A 24,932-nucleotide genomic window follows, 5' to 3' on the forward strand; every position below is an offset into this window, starting at 1 on the left:
TCACCAGTTTCATCAGCAAACTGCATCTTAATATAATTGTGAATTTTCACTTATATTTGAATAGGAAAGCAAATCCTATCTTTATGTGAAAGCTTCCATGTTGTAGTGTCTACTTATCCTTTAAAATTGTATGCTTTTAGACATTCCAAGGGGCAAAGGTATTGTGAGTAAAATGCTTCTTTTTGAATGATGATGGCAGTTTCTACAAAACATATGGAATTTAAAATGAATCCCATGAAGACAAGCCTTATTCAGTAACTAAAGCACACATGAAACCCAGGGCAGACATATTTCTAGACTGACTTTTACAAATAACCATTCTGGATGCTCTCTTTTTTTTCTCTCTTTTTGAAAAATCTTCTACGGTCCTTTTTCCCAAGCAATTTAATGTGTGCTTGGGAAGGGCAATTAAATTGTCAGAATTAAAAAAATTGTTTTTAACTAGAAGATAGCCCAGAGAATAGTCATGGGGCCAATATTGATTGTATGAACAGAGAACATTAGTCTTCAGGTATTTACACTGCCATCTCTGCACCACAGGCTCTCCTTCAAACCAAATCAATTCCTTGAAGAGAAGGCTAGTGAAATACATAAATGAGACTGCGACAGAGCTGATATTTGATCTCTAGACATTACTTTATTATATCTCGATTTCTGATCGGTTTTGGATCCCTTCAACGTCCTCAAAGCTGTAAAGGGCTGTATTTTCTTTGGTAGTATTTGTAGGAACAGTCATTTCCCCAACTGAGGCTTGCTGCATTCAATTGAATGAGAGCTGAAATTACACCATCTTTAGTTCAAAATGTTCCTTTCTACAATAGGAATGTTATAATCCAGAGTGACAGTGGTGTGTACTAAGGCCTATGTCAACTGTGAGAGCACACAGTTGACAATCTTTACAATGCTACTGTGATTTTGGATTTCAAAATGAGATTGGGTTTAAAGCAAGCTAAAGCAAGGTTCGGTTAAAAAAATCATCAATTTTTCAGATGATTACATTGGCCAAAAGGAAGGCCAGCCACATCCCAGGCTGAAAGACTTGGGAGTTGGGAGTTAAACCAATGCAGTTCCCCACTGAACAAAATGGGTCAGAATTGGCTTGACATAATGGATTACAGAATGGAGTGTATATAATTGAAATAGAATGCTCTACAATTAATTATTAAAAAGAAACCACAGGACAGAAGAACAATTCCACAGAGAATTCTAGTGACATCCTTAAGTACAGAAACAGATATTCAAAGGCTAACTACATATCTAATCCAGATTATATCTGTATGAGATGTTATACTTTTTATTAGCTGGTTATATAGTTAATTCTGTATTACCCTAGCATTCCCATCCATATAATGTCCCTAACCTAACTATCCTCTTGAAGATGTCCTCCATGCACCTCCATGGTTGAACTTCAAAAGCAAAAACTGTTCCATCTTCATGAATCTCCATACAGCAGATGTCCTAATGCTGCGACTTCATTTTCAAATATCAAATATCTTCTAGAGTTGCATCTAATCTATTCCTATATATACAGTATTAGAATGAAAACAGCTCCTGAACAGTACAGTCATGAAAATGGCTGCAAAATCTGTCCACTTACTCCTCATTCACATGCTATCTTTTCCATGCACTTGCTGGTACTTCATAAAAAAATTGCTTTGCTCATCAGAACATTATCTTTTAATTTCAGACATGTATATATGTTAAAATGGGTAAGAATGCCAATTAGGGAAGTGGCAATGGCTTGAACCATCCTTTCAGGATGATAATAAACATAAGGAAACAAATGTTTAATTTAAACATTAATCAGTGCAAAGGGTGACCTCAATTCTGACATATATTTTAAATATTATTTTTAATCCAGTACATATAAAATATGCAGTATAAAAATATTAAGTATCCTAGAAAATGTATAGCCCTTTCTCTTTTATAGGAGAGTGAATGAATAATCTATGGCAAATTTTTTATGAACCATTGTTTCAAAGGTTTAATCTACTGATCAGCAAAAATAAAAGCAAAACAAAACAAAAACTCACAAATAATTGAGTAAGAGTTCTTAAACTGGGTAATAGCTCTACTATCTAAATTTGCTGGCTGACATCCAGAGATACAAATAGATATCTGTGCCTAAGGGCCATTTCAATCCTTGCTTCCGAAATGCTCTACATGGCAAATGATGGTTGAAACTGCATTCCAAGGACAGTTTGTGATGCAGTATAGGAATTTTTCTGAGTAAAATAGGGTGTTTTCTTTTGCAAAAATAGAATAAGAATCTTACGGAATGTACGCAAGCCTTTAGGCTCATTTAAATAGTTTGTTGAATCCCAGCTGCATAATTGTATTATTTGTTGTTCTAATGTTATAAACATTCACTAGTTTTTCTTTAAGGGTAACTTTTAAAATAGAGTGTCCTTTATTTTCTTTGTTAAAAAAAACCTATGAGAATTCAGGTAAGAATGCAACATTGTTAGTCTTCCAATTAAGTGTGGTTCGTCGTCACTTCCTAGCATACAATACTTTCCTGAATATATTTTAATTGGTCTTGTTTGACTTTATTTTTGTCACCTGAATGACTCTATGTCATTGGGAAATGGATATCTAATAAAAACGACAAGTTGAGAGTGTTTTTGAAAACCTTTGTCACGTGCCATTATAGCAATTGGCAGTTATATTTTAGTCTTAAAAACTGACACAGAATTAATGTATACTATGGTACTCTGTGCACTACAATAGTACTGTGCACTGAAATTCCATTTAGCAAAAAAATTGATATAACCAAATACTAGAATTTGCTAAAAAAACATTAAGAGTTATTGTTCTCAGAGATAAATATTAACATATTCCATAAAACCTGCATCAAATTCATACCAGAAGATTCAGACTATATACTGAAGACACTACTATTATAGTTCAGTGTTACATATTTATTACCCTAAACATAAGGAAAAATATAAATGACAGTGTCAGTAATAAAGGTAATTCAGTGGTTATTCACATTTGAAATCCTTAGTGAAAAAGTCAACACAGACATGTAAAAAGAGTTCCAAAGGAGGAGCCAAACTAACTCTAGACCCCGTTACCTTCCCTTCCCTTTAGCAAATGATGAAGGCCTCATTATGCTAAGTTTTGCCCCTTCCTTGGTAATTTATTTTAAAGGATTTCTGCTACATCTAGCAAGATGGCTAATGACCTACTGGAGACATTTTTCTTCAGGAATTGCTATTTTAAAATGGTGCAAAAGGTTAAGATATTTGGCCTCCAACAAACATTTCAAATTACAGTATTATGTTTTGCTGCGGAGAGACAATACTGAGAGAGTTTCAAATAGAAATTACTTCTTTGACATTAACAACAGAAAAAAAGAGAGAAAGAAAATGAAAATGACAGGAAACCAATTCAATGAAATGTTAGCGACTGGCACTGAACAAATCCAGTTTTAGCTTTTATCTAATTTTCACCAACATTCATTTGATTTATTTGAGTAATCCTACTAGAAAGGAAAACATGTAAGATAAATGGATTTTAGAAGCATCATAAATAAGTAAGGGTGTTTGTATATTTAGCTCAGTTGGCTTTTACAAGTTATAAAAGAGAAAAAAAATAGTTTGGTATTGTAAATATGTTTTACATTTTCTGACGCAACGTAAGAAATATACTAATGATATAGGTTTCTATTCCTAACATTTACTCCTCACATCTAGAGAATGCATTACTGTTTGACTTGTATGACTTTCCAAATTAAAAGTGGGGGAACCAGATAGAATTAAACAAGGAAGAGACCCTGAAAATATAAACGTAACTATAGCCTTCGTTGTAATCTGACATTAAATTTAAAAGCAGTAGGAAAGTATTGTCCATATTGCTACAACTCATGTAAGGGACCTTGTCACAAGCCCACATTGAGGGAGTAAAGGGATATTTCAGCTTTGTCTCAAATCATTGGCCAGTTTAACCCAACAATGTAAAAGGCTTGCACAGAGAAGTGTCATAAAGATCTAATTAGGCCTTAAAATGCACAAGTCTGAAATGCAATGAAGAGACCCCTGAATGTAAGAGTTCACATTCTCACAGACAGATGAAGGGCTCTGCTTCATTGCCATGTACTGTACCTGCTGCTATGGGCAAGGAGCAGATTTTACACTGACCATGGTCTATGGCTGCTTTTAATGTTGCTTCAGGATGTGTCGATCCGAGGGGGTTACGCACAAATCGTCGTCGGCGCCGCAAGTCATCTTCCCAGTAGTCAAGGCGCCAGAACTCACGAGGACGACTACAATGAAACAGAGGAGCCACATATGTTAGCAATTATCAAACAGCATGGTAGCACTGCATTTCTGCATAAAGCTTTCCTTGTTTCCTCTTTCTTTTTCTTTTTAAACAGCACCCTAAAACCCGTTCTCCAATCTTTAACTTCAGTATGTCCTTGAAAATAACAATATCACCTTCCAGTCTGAGGAACTCCTTTCCTCCTTTTTTTCCTTGGAAGGTGAAATGAGCACTAAATACATCATTTTGAAATGAATTGCTGACAGTGTGATCAGTTTCACCACACTCTAGTGGCATGTGCTCCGATTCCAGCCTCATTTCAGCCTCAGCAGGGCACCTTTCTCAGTGACTGCATTTATAAACCAGAATAGGGAAAAGGCTATTATAAATATGGTATAGCATTACCTATATTAATCAAAGTCTGTCCCCCTTCCATTTTTCTTCCTAATTTGTGCCTTTTTGCACAAGGTCAGTAAATCATACTGTGAATTCTTGGTCAAGAAAGTGTTAACTTTAATGAATACTTCTGTTACATGATTATGTATGTGATAATAAAATATTACTCTGTTTAGATGTGCAGGAATTTAATTAAAATAATCTCTTAAAATATTCATTACATTTAGCCCCTGAGGCTTACAACAACATAAGAAAATACATTTCGTTTCCATTTCCTGTTTTTAAATAAACCATTCCAGGAGAGTGAAATAGCAATCTATTTTCTAACAAATCAGACTGGATTTCTGTTTTATGTAGCTTCATTTTTGCATTTAATTAAAAACAACACACCATGGTGAGCTATATTGAAGGCATACTTTTTAAAATTTAAATTTAGGAAAAGATTCTGGCACATTTGTTTATTTTCCATATTGTGTTATGCAAATCTGCATAGATCTGTTTTATATGGCCATATATAAATGCCAATTTCTATCTTGTTAGATGGTTGTGAGTTAGTGTGCTGTAAAACTGCACATTAACCACTAAAAACTACAAAAACAGCCAATTCAGGTGAGAATTCGTAACTATATATGCAAATAAATTTATTATATGTAAAATAATAAACCCTATAAGAATAACACTATCACTATAGATCTACAACCGACATCTGCATGCTCCAATTACAAAAGTATAATTTCAGTTATAAAATAATGGTAACTTCAAGAATGGCAAACTAAAACTACAAAGTGTAATCTTATTTCTTTTTCATGAGCTAATAATCACCGTATATCTGTCAGCCCTGACAAATTAATAGCACTGATTAATTTATAAATTGCAAATGATTACAGATGCATCATACTAGAGATTTCCCTTCTTCAATTATTCAATCTTTGAAAGGAAAATATTTCTCATTAGAGACTAGATGACTGACTACGGGTCTACTGTAGAATTCTATTCATTAAGGTTTTTCTTCTGAAACCCATATTGGATGATAAAATGTTGTATAACAACGAATACCTGCAAAATATGGGTTTTTCACCCTCAAACCAGTTCAGGTAATAACTCATCAAGTTACTTCATTCCTTCCTGCCTGAAATTGTCACTATTTTGTAAATAATTTATATTCCTTTTAACTATAAGCCCCACATTTTTATTATCTATCTATGTGCCATGTTTTCTAAAAACAGGCTTGGGGGACTTTATTTTGCAAATAATTCTGTACAATTTATCTAAGATAGCTGCAAGTGTATGAAAAACCTACATTTGCCCAAAGCATGATTAATAACTTAAAATTCTCCATTAGCGATTTCAAAAAAATGCAGAACACAGCTGGCTATGTGTATGCATTTGATAGTCATAGAGCACAGGAAAGCCACTTCATCATTCTGCCTTCCTTCATTTATCTGTTAAAATTACTATCAAATATCAGCTAGCATAGAGTCGTGAATCACAAACAGCTCCTCATCTTTGGGGAAAGATACAATGAGAGTCTATTCATCAGGATAGCAATCAACACAAGTAATTAGTTCCCTAGACTGAGATCTCTTGCAAAGCTCATTGTAACCAGTGCCACAAACATATGACAATGAAAAGCTAATGGAGGCGTCTCAAATTTGTTAACTGCTTCTGCCATCAGTCCTTCCAATAATCTGCACTACAGTATTATGCAAAGATAGTAAATTATTAATGTCATCCATTTGTCTTTCCACACTTTTGATGAAATTAAATGATGGCATTCCGGTTACAATCAGAACAACATGCTTGGCAATGGCATTAATATTACTAAAATCAGATTTAACCGTGTGCAAGGTGTGAAAGTATCCAAACAAAAACATAATATTCTAGTCTTTTGTTGTTTTTCGAACTTATTCCAACATGCCTTGCATTTACCTTAATTCAATGGCACATGATGGAATCAAGGTACAGAATGTGTCCCGAGACACTTGCATTAGGGGGAAAATGTGTTTCAACAATATTGGGCTGTATCTCCAAATTCTTTTATTGCCTTTGAAAGCCATAGGGAGATGCACAAACTTGATTTTATCAGGACAACCAAATAAGACATAATATGACCATGAATGTTCAATTGATTTTTGTGCATAGGACTCAAAGATGCTAAAACATTACAATGTTGAATAGTGGTGATGCTTTCTAATGAACATGATCTGTGGTAATAAAGCTTCCTGACAAAGCTATTCAGGTCCCTCCTCCATAAAACAAAGTGAGTGTATTATTGGCAACTTCTCCTGAAGCCCAACAAAGCTACCTGCTTGCCAATGTAACAATGGTTAATTGGGAGCATCTAAATAGGTTACTACACATGAAAAATCCAGCTTTCTGCTTATGCAAGACAGTTCTGAATCAAAGCTAAAATCACAGAACAATGAAAATATAATCAGAAGCAAGATCAAAACCAGTTCAAACAGCATTTATAAATACTTTAAAAATAAAAGGTTTACCCAAAAACCAAGAGCCAAGTGAGCCTTACAGTTTATTTATTTATTTATTTATTTCCATCATTTCTATTCTGCCTTTCTCACCCAAGGGGACTCAAGGCGGCTTACAAATCTGGCAAAATTCAATGCCAATAAACAGCAATACAATAGAATAAAACATAAAGCAGTTAAAAACAGTTAAACAAATAACAATATACAATATACAAATGACAAGGAAGAATGGTCTAGAAATGAATAATTTTGAAACACCTTGTCTTGGAAAAAGCAGTGATGCTGAAATAAGTGTTCCAAAGATATTTGTAGTAAATACACTGTTTCTTGTGGAAGTAGACAATGTTGCATTCTGGCCCTCTAGCAAATACAGTTGCTAGTCATTACTTTACATAGGCCAGTGGTTCTCAACCTGGGGTCCCCAGATGTTTTTGGCCTACAACTCTCAGAAATCCCAGCCAATTTACATCTGGGGACTCCAGGTTGAGAACCACTGACATAAACAGATTTGCATGTTCCAGGTGCAGGACTATTAAAGTCTCTTCCTTCCCATTTTCTCATACACATAACCATATGGTTGGACAAGGACATTAAATGGTTCTGCAACTGCTGAAGAGCAACAGTTAGCAGCTTTCCTCGGTCAAAAATATAAATTTGTTATGGAATTGGTTGCCTTTAACATACAGGAATGGTACAGAGGCCAAAGCTCTCTGGGGAGAAAACAGATTGATGTGAATAGGCAATAAAAAATGTAGCCTTCCTGATCATAAGTGGCTGCGTTATGAAAACCCTTTCTGAGTCATGCAAAATTTCCAAAATTTTCTGGCTTTTAGGAGTGACCAATATAAAGCTAACATTTCACAGAAGCTAGTACAATTATAAATGAATCCACGTAACAGTGTCTATAACAAAAAATAGTTGAAATACGCCTAAGAAAAATAATCTCCATGAAGGATAATTTTGCAAAATATAAAACCAGACAGAAAGTACAGCGCAGTAGCGTTAATAAACCACATGCTGTAATGAAAACAGGAGACCAGTCTGGAGCTCATTTCACAAGATGCTTGTTCAAAAGAAAAACATCTCTTGTTTCCTGGGCTGGAGGTTAAATACATCATGCAGGTAAAATGTTTACTTATCCCTGGTCATGAGTGTGAGTTTTGTGCCACTGAGGAAAGGGCCTGACTGACAGTTCCAGAACCTCACACAATTAATTACCCTCATAACAGATTCTGAGCCTATACCAAACATGATCACCTAACAAACCTTTCCAAAAATGTTACATTCATGACTGTTTGAAAACCTCACAAGTGTCTAGGGCAAGCTAATTATAATGGCACAACATACACATTATGTGTCCATATTCCAACAGCCTATAAAACAGGATTGGTGGGTGGTCCACTTAAAACACAGCGTTAAGTGTGCAGGATGGTGGAGATGTAATTTTTGCTGCAGCTGGTCTTCCTAGACTTTTCGGTTCATTGTGGAATACGTACAAATCCTAACTTAGAAAAAAATGAACAAAGAGAAACAGGTAGGGAAAGCTGAGGATGGGAACTGGCATCTGGACATATTAAGGATCAACATTAAAGGAATCAAGTTCACACAAGTGGTATTCCAACAAAAAAGAGAAATTAACACCGACACAAATGTCAAGACCCAGGCTACGGAGCACCAATAACCATGCGCAGAGGCCAGATTCTATCTAATATCTTTATTAAAGGAATATATAAAGTCAATAAAAACAAGTGAAGAATAAAGTTCAGAAGTAGACCTTTCAGGAAAGGTCAAATATAGTCCAGGAAAACAATGTCCAATATGAGATATTAGAGTCCAAAGTTATAATCCAATAACCGAAACACACACTTTGCCAAACAAAGTGTGGGGAAATGACAAGGTCCTTTAGTCCAATGGAGCTTGACAACAAGGCTGAGAAACAAACTGGATTCTTGGCAAACAAGGCTTGATACGAGGCAACAAGAAGCAAGAAGCAAGAACGTGGTCCGTGATGAGGTCCGGGGAACAAGGCTGGCTTGGAACTGGAACAAGATCCGTGGCAAGGTCCTGGAAACAAAGGAACTGGAGTAGCGTAGTCTACACACGATCTCACTCCTGAAGCTGACGAATTGACTCCGCAAGGATCCCCTTGCGGGAAACAGCTATATAGGATCTTGTTTCCCGCCAAGGAACACTTTCCCTGGGGAACAAGAAGTGAAACCCAAACTGTGTCCAGATGCATGACTCCTTAAGATTTCCCAAGGGAAACAGGCTTAATCAGCTAATTGTCTGGCAGCGATCCTGGCGCTTCGGCGACTCGCCTCCCAAGCGCCTCTATCTCGATTATAATTATCCCGGCGAGAGAACGGGGGAGAATTCTGCCCAAGGCTTGTTTGGCTGACTTTTTGAGGGCAAACATCCTGCAGGTGCAGGGGCTCCGATTCTGGCTGAATCGTTGGGAAACCAAAGTTTTCCTCTTCGTCTGCCACAATAGTACTAGGAACAGGACTACATGGCCCATGAGACATCACAACAAATGACAAACAGCTCAACTATATTTGACCATAACAGTTTATAGAAAGAAGGTAAAGTATAGTATAGCACACGCTGAGCATTAGAAAAGTAAACTGTTCTTAATAGCAACAGCAGAGGTCAAAATAGATGGAGGAATGGAATCACCACTTCAGTAAAGAATGGTGATAATGAGACCGGTCTTCGGTGGCTCCACGCAACAATGGTTCTTAAGGTATAACCTGAACTTTTGACACCTGCACTGCTGCATCAATTTTGGAACAAGCACAACTGCCACATTTGGAGGTAGTTTGGGGATTTAAAAAATCACCCTAGGAAATTCATTTTAAAATGCATGGCTTGGCAGATATCTTTGAGAGACTCCAAAGGATGTCAAAAGGCACATGGGGAAACCTCTCCCGTGGATTATACTTTCCACATGCTTGATTTAGAATGATTTTAGAAGAATGACAGATTTCAAGACAAATTCGAAGTAAGTATTTTTACACCGTTTCAGAGTGATGCGAACACTACGGAACCCATAACAATGTTGGAAGGTCAAATAAGGCACAGACTGTATTCTTTTCTAGAGATTTTTGATCATGAATGTAGAATTGCTCCAAGTCACTCATAGTCATATATATAGACTCTTCTGCCCAAAAGCAATGAAATACACCATAATTAGGGACCCAAGAGTTATGACTGAAAAACGGAATTTGTGACGAAGAATCTAGAGCAGTGGTTCTCAACCTAGGTGCTTTGGCCTAAAACTCCCAGAAATCTTAGCCAGTTTACCAGCTGTTAGGATTTCTGGCAGTAGAAGGCCAAAACATCTGGGGACCCACAGGTTGAGAACCATGGGTCTAGAGTGTATATAGCATTAAAAACAGGGGAAGACTTTTCCTTAGCTTCTACAGCTCTGTAGGCAGAAGCCAACTCTTCAATGCATGCTTACATGTTGATGGGTACCAATAAACCTAATGGTTTATCCTAACACATTATTAGGTAAAAGGTTTTCCCCTGACGTTAAGTCCAGTCGTGATCGACTCTGGGGGTTGGTGCTCATCTCCATTTCTAAGCCGAAGAGCCAGCGTTGTCTGTAGACACCTCCAAGGTCATGTGGCCGGCATGACTGCATGGAGCGCTGTTACCTTCCCGCCAGAGTGGTACCTATTTATCTACTCACATTTGCATGTTTTCGAACTGCTAGGTTGGCAGGAGCTGGGGCTAACAGCGGGCGCTCATTCCACTCCTGGGATTTGAACCTGGCACCTTTTGGTCCGCAAGTTCAGCAGCTCAGCGCTTTAACACACTGTGCCACCATTATTATTCAACTACTAAATAAACCTGATTTTAATATTAAAATATTTAAGAGAAAATTGTAACACAATTTGTTATGTTAACTGACAGTGGATCAATAATGTAGCTCTGTATTTAATTCTAACAATTAAAATGACTAAAAACAAAAGTAACAAAATAATGAAATTGACATGAATCATTGACTGGCCCTTAGCACTTTAATATTGTTAGTATTCAGTGCATAAAGTAATTTCCCCCCCCCCAAAAAATCATTGTCAAAAATGTTGAATGACATTCATTTGGGCTAGAAAATTAATTTTTAACAAGTTGTTTTCAAATTTTGGTTCTGAGTTACTTTGTACATAGTACTATAAACTTATATTGTCGAACAGTCACAGCAGAATAAATAACTTATTTTCAAATGTTTACAATTTTTGATAATGAATCTAGAGCATCAAAAGTGTAAATTCGAATAGTGCATTTTGAAGTGTAAATGCAGTGACTGTAATGTTTCAGAATTTCCAATCTAAGCATATTCCCTCATTTCCATATGATTTCAATGATGATGAAAAAAATAAAATGCTAAATCTTCCTTAAATATAAGTAAATAAATCGCCTTCTTGCCTTATGCACTTGATTTTAAATTGAAAGATAAAAGTGCTTGAGTTCCATCAAGGCTTTACTTTCAGCATAAATCTAGATGAAATAACATCCAAGTATTAGAGGGCATCAAGAGATAAAGCATTCTCTTCTATCTCGTGAACTGAAACGCATTGTGCCTTCATGCAGATAGAGATGGAGAATACTAACCAAAACCTCTCCCATTTATCAAGTAGCAGCCATAAATAAAGCACAAGCTTTCCATCTCTTAGACCATCTTAATGGAAATACAGTGTTTGACGGAATAAAATATTTTCAGAGCATCACATTTTTTTACTAAAGCCTCAGAGAATTCAGAAGGGGCAGAATGGCATGTAATTATGATTTTTTAAAATGCTCATGCTTTAGTAATTTGTATAGAAACTTTCAGATAGCTAACTTAATCATTATTCATAGATCCCACAGTAAGGTATTTACTAAACCTTCTGCAGACCTGACCTTAAATCAGAAATATCACTGTTTGGATTATGTAACTGACACCCCCTCCCCTGAAAGTCAACAATGTTTTAGAATTTCCCCCTTTTAAGAATTAATATGAAGTTTATAAGATTTTTTGTGTAATCCATGTTTTACAGGGGAGATTAATATGAGACATTAAATGAACAAGAATTTACATGCATGTGATGTGTTATGGGTTCACACATTCTCTTTATTTTGTTTTCTAAAGTCATGATGCTCTCTTATGTCTGCATAGATATGAAGAATTATGAGAAAGCCATAATTGGCTTCAAATCAGAATGTAAAGGCATGATTATGAGATGGTTTGAAAACTTTTCAATTTCCTAGTAATAATCTTGTCAGAAATGCTATTCTTGCATCATACAATTGTACTGTCTTATCACTTCATCTCACCTCAAATCATCCCATATACTAGGTATGAATCATTAGTAATGAGTGATAAATCAATGAAAAAAATCAAGTAATGTATATAATTTATAATACATATTGGTGAAATTATGCATCTGATTAGATCCATATTTGAGTTAAAATTGCATAGGTTTTCAGACTCCTAGAAGATTATATATTGTTCAAAGTATGGCTGATGATTTTCTTAGTTTACTACTGTGAAGTAAAACAAATTAATGTGGAGAACCTGGAAATTATAGATATTATTTATATCCTGCTTTTTCCTCTCTTAAAAGAGACTTACAATGCTTAGATTTATTTGTGTTCTGTGTGAAGAAAGTATGCCATCTGCAATAAAAAAATTTCATAAAATAGTTCATTTGTATTTAATGTTAATGGTTTTTTTAAAAAAATGTCAGACTAAATGGTTGGCCTCCATCCATTTTCACCTCACTAAATCTGGCCCTCTTTGTAAAATCTTTGGATACCCCTGGCATAAGAGATTACAATGCATCCACTGTATGAAGTGAAATTTGTGCCCAAATGAGAATCTCAAGCAAGGTTCCACATATCAACCTGTGACAGCTTCAACTCACTCAATGGGAAGTGGGATGTCATAGTACTCAATCTCCATTGCTTTCCAATAAAGCACAACCAAAAATTCCCTTCCAAAGATCCTATTGATCCCAAAACATTAAACAGGAAATTATGTCTAGTCTTCCAACTCTTTGTTGATTCACAGAATTAAATGAATGAAAAAGTCTTCCAAGTTCTTTCCTTGCAGAAGAATGACTAGGATGAAGGTAAATTTATGCAGGATCAGGGTCTTCCCCTATCTTAAATTTCATGTGATCAATCATGTGGAAGAGAGCAAGTCTTTACAGAATTATGCTTTTGTCTGGACTACTGCTTCTAACTACCTCACCCGTGGTACGCTGCTTTCCTTCCATTTTCGGCACAGAGCCCTTCCCATGATGCACAGATACTTCTGGTAGGGCTCCGTGCTGCAAAGGGAAAGAAAGCAGTGCACGCTGCCACTGCAGCAACATGGGAACCTTTCTGTGTTGCCTTCCCAGCAATGGGGGGGAAGTCGGGTGGCTACTCTTCCACCCATGGGATGAGGGCCAAAGTAAGGTGGGTGATACAAGGCGTGGAGTAGTGGCTTCTCCACGCCTCCCTCTGGAAGCCCATGGATTCTCCCTGATACGGGAAGAATCCATGGGCCTTTTTTGATGAGGTCCTTAAACTGTGGGTACTGACCCCAAATGTGGTCCCCTTAACTCAATGTTTGGGTCCTGAAAAATTGGCAACAGTAAAAGGTTTCTGAATGCCACCCATTTACACAAATCTGTATGCAAAAAAAAACTGTAGTGTTCATAGTGAACGCTACAGAAAATGCTTCAACTGTAAGCCATAAAAGGAAAAATCAGCCTGTTTAGCAAGCAGATTTGTAATCAGTAAATGTTTGATTTGCATGCCTATTTCATATACCTAGAGTCTCAAGTGGAAAGGGGTCATAAGTAAAAAAGGTTTAAGAAGCCCTCTTGTAGACAACCACATATCACAATCAGAGTCAGACAGGGGCTTCCTATATTCCCCAAGTTTGATAGGATCAGCTTTCTTTCCTGACCAAACTGGAGAGTCTTCATAGGTAAGGCAAATAGGGCCTTACCTCCTCGGCTCTGTAAAACACCTCCTCGGCTCTGTAAAATTGCTCTGGAGGGTAAAAGGCATAGGCAAGCTAGGGATCATGAGGTTAGGAGGCAAACTACTGAAAAACAATTTCTTAACCACCACCCTTACTAAGAAAACATTTATCACCTGGGTAAGTTGCTGGTTCTTTCTTATTCCTTTGCCCTTGCCTCCTCCTGTAGCATTTTTCCAAGGCTATGGCAAACCTTGCCCCCTTCATCACATACACTGCTCCCTCCTCTTTCCTGCCTATAATTTCTTTCACTGATTAGCCGTTACTCCTTAAAATGGATGGATGTGTCTTAATTGGATGCCTCTACTTTGAGCATTCCAGCTACGGGGATTTTACCAGAAGACTAGATGTCTAATCTCCTCCTAACAGAACATCTCTCAGTTTCTATGACACCCTCAAACTCCTTATCATGTTAAGGTGTGCATCTGAGAAAGGGAGGAAGTTAATTGTTATCCATCCAAAAATCCTTCATGCTGAGGATGTAACAAAAACAGAGCATCCTGTCATGACTTCTCTGATGAAATGGCTTGTCGCCTGCTGAGCTAATTTGCTTGAGGCCAACACAATATATAGAATTTATTGAATACATATCAGGTAAGAGCACGACTGATTGCAAACCCATTATCTGCATCCATTCTATACAAAGTATTTTAAAATAAGATTGCACATAGACTATTTTAAAGCAAAAAAAAAAAGCAAACAAAAAATGAAGAAACTCATCTTTGCAGAATGGCTAGCTGATAAGTAAAACCAACCACCTAGAAACTCATGAGATCATGGATCATTTATTTTGCTCACAAAGTTAGAAAAGTACAAGAACATATACAAGGGTAACAATAGAAACTGGAAAATATTTCAGTGTTGCCAGAATACTCTTGCTTATATGTTATGTTATATTTATTTTGTTTTTGCAAGACTAAGCTTATTTATAAAGTGTAGGTACTTCTACATTTTCTTTTCCATGAGGTCATACTCATTTCCTGAATTAAACAGCAATTCTACAATTAGCCATCCTTTTAATAGACCCTTCTCCTTAATAAGTGAAGAACAAACTTTGATAAGTCAGAATAGCAAAATATGTATAGCTACATCTACTTGGAGCTAATTCCAGTGATGCAACAGGATTAATTAAACGAAATACTGTACTTTTTCAGTGGTTGAGTAGCTGTAAAACAACAAGCAGAAATTTCAGACAGACTACACAGACTTCCCAAAAAGAATTTTAAAAAACCTTCTATGTCTGCATGTATGAGATGTTATTCTTTGTTTCATTTGAGCTCCTTAGATGTATTTGATTATTTATGACTACTATCCTAGGTAGTTATTGGGCTCTTTCTAAAATAAAATCACACCACAACCCATGAATCTCTACACAAATGTATCTTTTACAGGTTGATATATGCCACAGATAGATCGGTTTTTGATTAACTGCTTAGTACTCTTTTCTCTGTAAAGGACCACAATTCATCACATACAGACAGATCTTATAACTTAAATAGGATCTGAAATTTTACAGCAATATTTTCTTCTCTTTCTGGATCATAGTGGAGTACTGCATACACAGTAGTGCCAATATCATAAAATTAATGTCTAACGGATTTTAATTCAGTATGTGGAATAATAATAATTCTATAAAAATATGGTATAGCATATACCATAGCATTTCGCATTTACCAACTATAAAATGTAATCTCTCCAGAAATGACATTATGGGGTTATGCTATAAGTAAAATATGCTCTGTATTCATACTCTGTGTAGACAACACTGGTACATAGATCAACTGGAAAACCGTATTTCTGGACAATCAAAAACCCCTGCATACAATTTAAGTATGGTAGCTTTACACAATATTTGCAGTTCTTATTATCTTCCAAGCTTGGCATTTGGAGATATTCTATTGGAACATTCACCTATAACAGAAGCCAACAATCCAGTTTTCCATTAAATATTCCACATGCATTAATATTTGATTGCAAAACAATGGCTACACCTGTGCAAAAGTAGTTAAAGGGATTTATTAGGTGCTCTAGTTAGAAAAAGAAGGAATCTCCCAGATAGATGGAAGACATAAACTGCCTTTATTTATATCTACAATTTTATTCTTTTCTGGACTGTAAAAATAATCAAGCTGATCCTGGACTGCCACTGAAATGAAGGAATTGGGTTTATTGTTCAAGTGTCTAACAAATATTGTAGGCTTTTCTGTGAAGGGTGAAATCAAATTAAACTGTTAATGAACTTTGTAGCATATGCTTCTCTCTACCTAAAGCGATAAAGGAAAAAAAATTGGAATGATGTCGACCTCTGTGTTCCCCATCTCCAGGTTTTAGAAGTTGATAATGTCGATCCAAAACATTTTGCAAATGGCCATCCTTTTATCCACATGGGCCAACATTATCTAAAGGCACTGGTTCTTTGGACTTCGAAGACCTTATAATAATGATAATGATAATAATAATAATAATAATAATAATAATAATAATAATAATAACTACTACTTTATTTTTCTATCCTGCCTCCATCTCCCTGCGGGGACTCGGGGTGGCTTACACAGGGCCAAGCCCAAAAACAAGTAAAAAGCAAAGTAAAATATATTTAAAACAGCAAAACAACAGGTAAAAGACATTAAAAGCAAATAATACAATATAATAACAGCAAAAACCAGGTTAAAACATAAAACATTTCACTTTTTCAACAAGATGCCTTTTAACTGTTCCGCCTTAAGCAAATGATGAGGAGCCCCCCCCCCCCCAATCAATTTATTACAACAAGTAGACAGGTAGCTGAATCTTATTTTCTACACTGAAGCATATTCTCCGCTCCATATCACTGGCAAAGGAGGTGAAGGAAAGGCACCCTTCTGTCATTCTGTACCTGTCTACCTCTGCTCCCAAACACAATACTACATTTTGCATAATGATTAAGCCTGAGTCTCAGGGAAAAAATGGGATTCAGGACTGCTTTATTAAATTTCTTAACAGAAACAGCAAAACGAACCCCAGTGCCCTCTCCCAGATAATTCACTAATCTGTAATAATTAATTGCTAAGAGAGCAAATTTGTAGCAAAATGTAGAAAGAACGTTTTGTGTAAAAAATATGTCAATTTCTATAACCCACACAATTTTCATACAAAATCATGTGTATTTCTGGACAGAATAACTTTTCAATATACTTCTGGATAAACAAATAATAGGAGATAACTAGCTAGAATTATTGGTCTTCTGCAATAGGGAGGAAGCTGTAGAAATTATCCATTCACGAGAGAAATAAATAGGTGAACACTTACATCCCTAGACCACATAAAATAGTCCAAAGATGCTGGACTATGCTCAACAAAAAATGATACCCAAGTACACACAAATCTAACAAAAAACTTTTGAAGATGCAAACTCATGCTAATTTAATGAAATCCATAATATTCTCTGCACGTTTAAATTTTCGACTTCTTAAACGTGTTCAGGTATTTACATCAAATTCAGATTCAGCTGTTTTATTCAATCTAACTATGATCCCTTTGCTCGCTGCACTTCCCTTAGGCCATTTGTTATATACTTGGAAAGTTATGATCAAGTACAGCATGGATTTTGCAGACTACTACTTAATTTGCTGTAAATGCTTTGTCAATTTCCTGAACACTATCTATTGTATTCATTGGATAAACCAGAGATACTTCAAAAATAGTGCATGGTCAGGTTACTGAAATCTATCACAATGCATAGACCAATGGAAGAATAATGTTCCTAATTCATATGCTTGAAAGTGCATTTCTTTCAAAGCTGTTATCATACATTATATGGTAGAAGGTGAGCTGTTTTTAATATGCAAGAAATGCTTACTGTGTTTGCAACTGGTTTAAATTAGTACGTATCTTAAAATAATGATTTTATTTGATTCATTGTTTAATGCCTTTTTAAAGCTTTTATAATCACAAATTATTTTAAGTATATTTGTAAGCCACTTTAAATCCCACTTTGGGAGAAGGGCAGAGTCTGAATCTTATCAAATCAAAATCAAACCACATATAAAAATGCCCCCTTAAAGAGAGAGGAAGGGAGGGAGGTGAAGAAAAGAAGTGTTATAATATATTTTAGTCAACAGGTAAAGGCTTTCCCCTGACATTAAGTCAAGTTGTACCTGACTCTGAGGTCTGGTGCTCATCTCCATTTCTAAGCCGAAGATCCGGCATTGTTCGTAGACACCTCCAAGGTCATGAGGCCGGCATGACTGCATGGAGTGCCATTATCTTCCTGCCGGAGTGGTATCTATTGGCCTACTCACATTTACATGTTTTTGAACTGCTAGGTTGGCAGAAGCTGGGGCTAACAGTGGAAGCTCACTCCACTCTCCAGATTCGAACCATCGACCTTTCAGTCAACAAGTTCAGCAGCTTAGAGGTTTAAGCCGCTGCGCCACCGGGGGCCTCCTATTTTAGTCAATAACTGAATTTTATATTCAAATTTCTAAGAAGTTGGAAATATGATACCCCAATTGATTGCTTCCATCGTGGCACTGTTACTTTGCCTCCTTGCTCAAGTTTGTTGCCAAACAGTTGGTTTTTAAATATTCACTTTAAACTGAATTCATGTAGAGTGCTATGGTCAGATTATAATCAAAATTGTTCAATACAGTATATTATTATAACATATATTAACCTAAGAGAAAGGAACAATGGCCCAAACTCCCTAAAGGTACCAGATCACAGATCTTGGAAGCTAAGCATAGCCAGTCACAGTTACTACCTAGATGGGAGACCAACAACCAGGTTCTGTAGGCTATTTCAGAGGAAGATACCATCAAAATCACCCCCAAGTACTTCTAATAAAACAATGAAATTCAATGAACCATAAGGCAGTGGTTCTCAACCTGTGGGTCCCCAGATGTTTTGGCCTTCAACTCCCAAAAATCCTAACATCTAGTAAACTGGCTGGGATTTCTGGGAGTTGTAGGCCAAAACACCCGGGGATCCACACGTTGCGAACCACTGCCATAAGTAAACAAGGGCACACAAAAGAACAATACATAATTCATTAGGTTAACAACATACCACATTTCTTCTTTAACTGAAGTATGAACTGCAAAGACTGCACATTTATTGTATCTACACAATCTACCTTAATATTAATGTACTCCTATAAATACAAATATCAAAGTTATTGGCATTAAATCTGATCTGCTGCTACAATATTTTTAGGCCTTGATTGTGCACTTTAAGTATCGTCCACCATTAAAAGTTACTCCTTTTTGAAGTATCAACCAAGACACTATAGCTTTGCTTAAGAGGGATGGTTTTCATCTAGACTGGTACTCAATTTATAGAGAATAATGTTGCTAGACTTTTAAAATGAAATACATGTGTGAAGCTGTAAGAGTAAGCAACAAATCACAGCAACAAATGGCTATGGGTTATTATATCAGTGCTTTTCATAATACAGTCCAGCCTCCTAAATTAATCCTTGCAAGTTTGCGTGGCTTCCGGCCTCTTTCTGAAGAGGTAAGGTGATTAGCACGTACCAGTTAAAGGGATTTAACAGAGAAATCTCTCACAACATTATAACTCTCACAGTCATTTTTACAAAATATAATTATTCCATATAAAACCATTTCAGTATAATTTATATCTATATTCTTTACTCAATATACACAGTTTTGTCTACTTATTTCAGCTAGCTCCATGCAGGGACATGAGAGAAGCCTCCCACAAGGATGGTAAAAACATCAAAACATCCGGGCGTCCCCTGGGCAACGTCCTTGCAGACGGCCAATTCTCTCACTCCAGAAGCGACTCAAGTTGCTCCTGACACGAAAAAAAAGCACAAAAGTAAGATTTTAAAAGTATTAGAGTCAATTTGATTCTCAATGTCACACACAGAGGTGTGTGTATAACAATCCATTGTTCAACCAAGGAACTTGTGAATACAAAGATAGACAAGAACCTGGTCCTGACGATCTTGACCTTGAATGTTACCTTTCCAAATTGGAAACTGCTATATTTAGAAGCTTTGGAGATAAGAAAATTCTAAGATCTCTGTAGATGTTGCTGAACTGTAATTCCCAGCATTCAACATTGGCTATTATGTGGGTCATATGATTCCCAGCATTGCTCTAGGACAGTGGTTTTCAACCTGTGGGTCCCCAGGTGTTTTGGCCTACAACTCCCAGAAATCCCAGCTAATTTATCAGCTGTTAGGATTTCTGGGAGTTGAAGGCCAAAAACATCTGGGGACTCACAGGTTGAAAACCACGGTTCTAGGATCATTCAATATCACACACACTTTCTCTCTCCCTCTCTTTTTATTCTCCCTTGAGATTACATTCAAGTGGGTTTTTTTCAAATAAAGATGGAAGATTATGACTGCTTCAAAACCACTTGAGTGTGTATTCTGTAGTCCCTGGTAGTAGTTCCTCCTCTTTCCCTTTTCTTCTGTTTTTTTAATTTTATTTTATTAGAATAGTATGTAATATATCTCCAAAGAACTTTTTGTTTGCATTGTGAATATTAGCTGCTTTCATGAACTATGAAGCCAAATTACAGACGTAGCTGTTTCAAAGAACTATAGTATCATAGGTCTCCCATACCTTAGAGAAAAAATGTTTCACATCATTAGACAAAGCTATATGTGCATAGCTATACAAAATAATAAATGAATCAATGAAGCCAGCAGCTAGAGAAGTCATCATATCTAACTTTTAAATATGGATTTGTGTGTTTGGTACAACAAACTTGTCATTATCCATAGTAAAGGTTTCCCCTTATTATTAAGTCTAGTCGTGTTTGATTCAGGATGGTGGTGCTCATCTCCATTTCTAAGTCAAAGACCTGGCACTGTCCGGAGATGCCTCCAAAGCCATGTGGCCAGCATGACTGAATGGAACACCGTTACCTTCACATCGAAGCGGGACCTATTGATCTACTAACATTTGTATGTTTTCAAACTGCTTGGTTGGCAGAAGCTGGGGCTAACAGTGGGAGCTCATTCCGCTCACTGGATTCAAACTGCCAACCTTTCAGTCAACAAGTTCAGCAGCTCAGCGTTTAACCCACTGTGCCACAGGGGGGCCACACACTCATTATCATTATCCATAATGTACTACATAAAAATAAAGCAATTACAACAGTAGACTTTATCCATGTCAACCTGAAACTGAAATCAAATAATTCACCTTTCATGTATTTCAAACTCAAGCACCTTATCAGAGGTTTTAATTATAAGTTCAATCATTATGGCTTTAGTTGGAATCACTTGTTGTTGTTGTTGTTGTTGTTGTTGTTATTGTATGCCTTCAAGTTATTTCTGGCAGAGTCTAAGGCAAACCTATCATGCAGATGTCTTGGTAAGATTTGTTCAGAGGAGGTTGGGCCTTTGGTTGCTCCGAGCTGAAGGACAGTGATTAGCCTAAGTGGGTTTCCATGGCCAAGAGAGATGTGAACTTTGTTTCCCCCAGATTTCTAGTCCAACTATTATACCATGTCGGGTCTTTGGAATCACTCTTACCTAATATTTATTTTAATATGATAAAGACTTTCTAGATGAATAGTAAGATGAGTTTGACATATTAAATTACCCAGTTTTATTTCATTTGAAGTTCACCTACTCCTTCAACCAAAGGAGCTTCCTTTTCCAACTACAACCATCTTCCTGTGTTGCATAGTCAGACAGAACTTCATATGCTGTGAAATGATCACTGGAACCACTCCACTTTGTTCATTTGCCCATGTTTGGAATTATTTGAAAACCATGCAGAACATGTAATAGAAATTCCATTTAAGAATACAAAAGCAGTATTAATGGGGCTACAGAACTGAGCTTACCTCTTGGACCTAAGGAGTATCTATGAATGATTGTAAAGAGACATAGTAGCCATATTATGAAAAATAGACATTGAGATTTTCAGCAAACAAGATAAGGTCCCATAGTATTATTATGTTGGGGTCTTCCAGGGCTGAGCCAAATGCAACCATTCATGTATCTACTGTTGGCTAGTTCCCTCTAGTGGCTTTACGTTTCAAGCATTTGTTATCTGTTCAGCCAGAGAGCAAGGTCGTTTGGGTTCTTGCTACTCTGAAACAAGCTAAAAAATATCTGCTTTAATGTTATTTTTCCTGAAATTGGTCTAAATCTATCCATTATGCCTCTTGTGCTTCCCCCACACTTGTCAATAGCACATGAAGGATCTTCAGTTGCACACAGCCTCCCAAGACCTGACTTGCCATTTCCCTTACACAACAAACCATTTTTCTCCATCTCACTTTTTTTTCATGTCAGGAGTGACTTGAGAAACTGCAAGTCGCTTCTGGTGTGAGAGAATTGGCTGTCTGCAAGGACGCTGCCCAAGGGATGCCCAGATGTTTTTACCATCCTTATGGGAGGTTTCTCTAATGTCCCCGCATGGAGCTGGAGCTGATAGAGGGTGCTCATCTGCGCTCTCCCTGGGTTGGATTTGAACAGGCAACCTTCAGGTCAGCAACCAACCTTCAAGTCAGCAGTCCTGTCGGCACAATGGTTTAACCCACTGCACCACTGGGGGCTCCTAATTTTGCTGTGTGAGGGAAATGACAAAGCAGGTCTTGGGAGGCTGTGATGGGTGATGGGTAAACCAAGCAAGGTTTCTTTCTGCAAACATTTATATTAAAATAACATGTACTGTTAATTTATAATCTTATATCAATAAGCTAGTTTCTTCTGGAAATCTCCTAAATATTGTCAGAGCGCGCGCTCTGACAAATATAACATACTGAAGCAATGCAAGTGGCCTAAATTACAAAATATTTAGCTTCTTGCAAATTTCACTTTATGTGAAAAGACAATAATCAGCTGCTGATAATAATATGCATTCTTAGATATATTTTCCCCCTTTGGAACTAAACTGAAACATCACCACATGCTTTCTATTTCTATATACTGCTGTTTCACTTATTTAAAAAAGTTAACGTTTATTTAATCATTGGTCCTTTGGGCCTATTTGAGGATATTTAAAAACGTTGGGGATTCCCAGGAATAAATTTTGTTTATTTTATATCTTTCTTATGTTCTTGCTCGGTGTTCTTTGAAGTACCTCTTCAAAGCTACAATATCAATTGGAATGCAGCATTAAGCATTTTACGACACTATAGCATTTGAACATTTATTGTTTTGTGGAGAAATTGAAATCAGAAGGATTAAAACTTGCTCCATTTAGCTCCTCTTCTCCTTTCTATTTTTTTCTAATTTACTTTAACTTTGAATACTAACACATCATAAATTTGGAACATGCCACTTTTAATCTTAACACGGAGGAAAAATAATGCATTTTACACTTAAATACGATCAAGAAAAAAAATTAACATTCTTTATCATTTGCCAACAGAGACAGTTAATACTCTGAGGCCACATTAATAGAATCTTTCTGCCATTGTAGAAAGTTTGATAGCACTCTTATTTCAATGTCTGGATTTTTCTCCTTTTTTGACAAAGACAAATGATTGCCATCAATCAAGATCCAATCGGGTATACAGAGAGTCAAGCAAATGCATCACTCTTTACTGGTTTTCCTGCTATTTGTGCAGGGCTTTTCACTGTATTATTTTATAGAATGATCAAAAAAGCGGCCATAAGATAGATCATTCACACCCACTGTAAAATTAACTTTCATGAATAATGAGAGTTCTAAACCTCATATAATGTATATGTTATACAAGAGGCATTGCAAGAGTTCATTTCTGGCTGGAGATTATGTAAATGATACTATATGACCTTTATCATTACAAACAGGACATGCAAAACACATATTATTTCATACATCATTCTAAACAAGTCAGTTCCTAAAGGAGAAACAGTCATTTATAATATTCATGGTGAAGCGTTAAGGTTACAGGAAGATGATATGAAGTACACCGATGCTTTGTATATATACCCTTCTCTTAACTTGTTACTTATCCTCCTGAAACATGTGTACAAAGAATAACTGCATATAGATATTTAAGAACAGATTTTAAGACACCTTAATACTACCATAATAATAATGCGAACTTTATATATATGTGAAATTTACATTTATTCATCTCTTTAACAAGACAAAGAATACAAATATATGTAAATGTTCATCAAACCTAGCATTATTTGTGCTGCCTATTTTGTCAGTCCAAATTCTGTCTTTAAACTGGAACACTGGGTGTATCAGTGTTCATTAACACTTATTTCAACTGTTCAACCGATATTTTTAAGTCTGTGTTATCCCCTGTCCTAGGAGATCTTATTAACAGGCTGCAAAGTCATGTCATGCTTCAGACAGGCTTAGACAAGAAGGCTAAAATGGGGTTGTGTTAGGAAAGGAAAAGTGGTTCAGAAAGTGTACTTCTTAATAGCTTCCAGGTTATTGGGAACAGGGGCTATATTTCATTTACATTATCATGGGCTCATGAAAGTAAAGCAAAGTCCGGACACCAACAAAGTCTTGGCCTCAAAACCAGAAGAGTGAGAGCAGTAGTTAAATACTTTTCACTATGGTGTAACATGTGCTGAACCAGAGTTTGACACTGATAATGGACTAGAAGAAGCTAAACAAATTGAAGTTGAAATAAGAACCCTATAGTATAGTCCAAAGGTTTGGAAAGCAGCAGCATAACACCTGTTTTAAGTGGAGTTGGTATTAAAAGAAGAGGAATCTACCTTTAGGCTGTTTTTACATTCAGACATTATTCTGGATACTTATTCAGTTGTCTTCAGTGAATCAAAGTGCTTCTCTTTCCAGCAAAGATATTTAAGAACACTTTTAATGTGATTTTTTTAA

General features: G+C 36.3%; 1 protein-coding gene across 7 annotated transcripts in view; it reads right to left on the minus strand.

The window, feature by feature from the left end:
• Positions 1-24,932, minus strand: part of lrba (LPS responsive beige-like anchor protein) — a 424,775-nt gene that overhangs the window by 191,595 nt on the left and 208,248 nt on the right. For 5 of the 7 annotated variants that reach the window (XM_008111987.3, XM_008111988.3, XM_008111984.3 and 2 more), the window contains one exon: positions 4,107-4,267. In XM_008111987.3, coding sequence (XP_008110194.2) covers positions 4,107-4,267 — 161 coding nt within the window. The remainder of the gene's footprint in view (positions 1-4,106; positions 4,268-24,932) is intronic. The other 2 variants (XM_008111990.3, XM_008111989.3) reach the window with 1 other exon arrangement.

Source organism: Anolis carolinensis, chromosome 5, assembly GCF_035594765.1.
Source record: "Anolis carolinensis isolate JA03-04 chromosome 5, rAnoCar3.1.pri, whole genome shotgun sequence".
Classification (NCBI taxonomy): domain Eukaryota; kingdom Metazoa; phylum Chordata; class Lepidosauria; order Squamata; family Dactyloidae; genus Anolis; species Anolis carolinensis.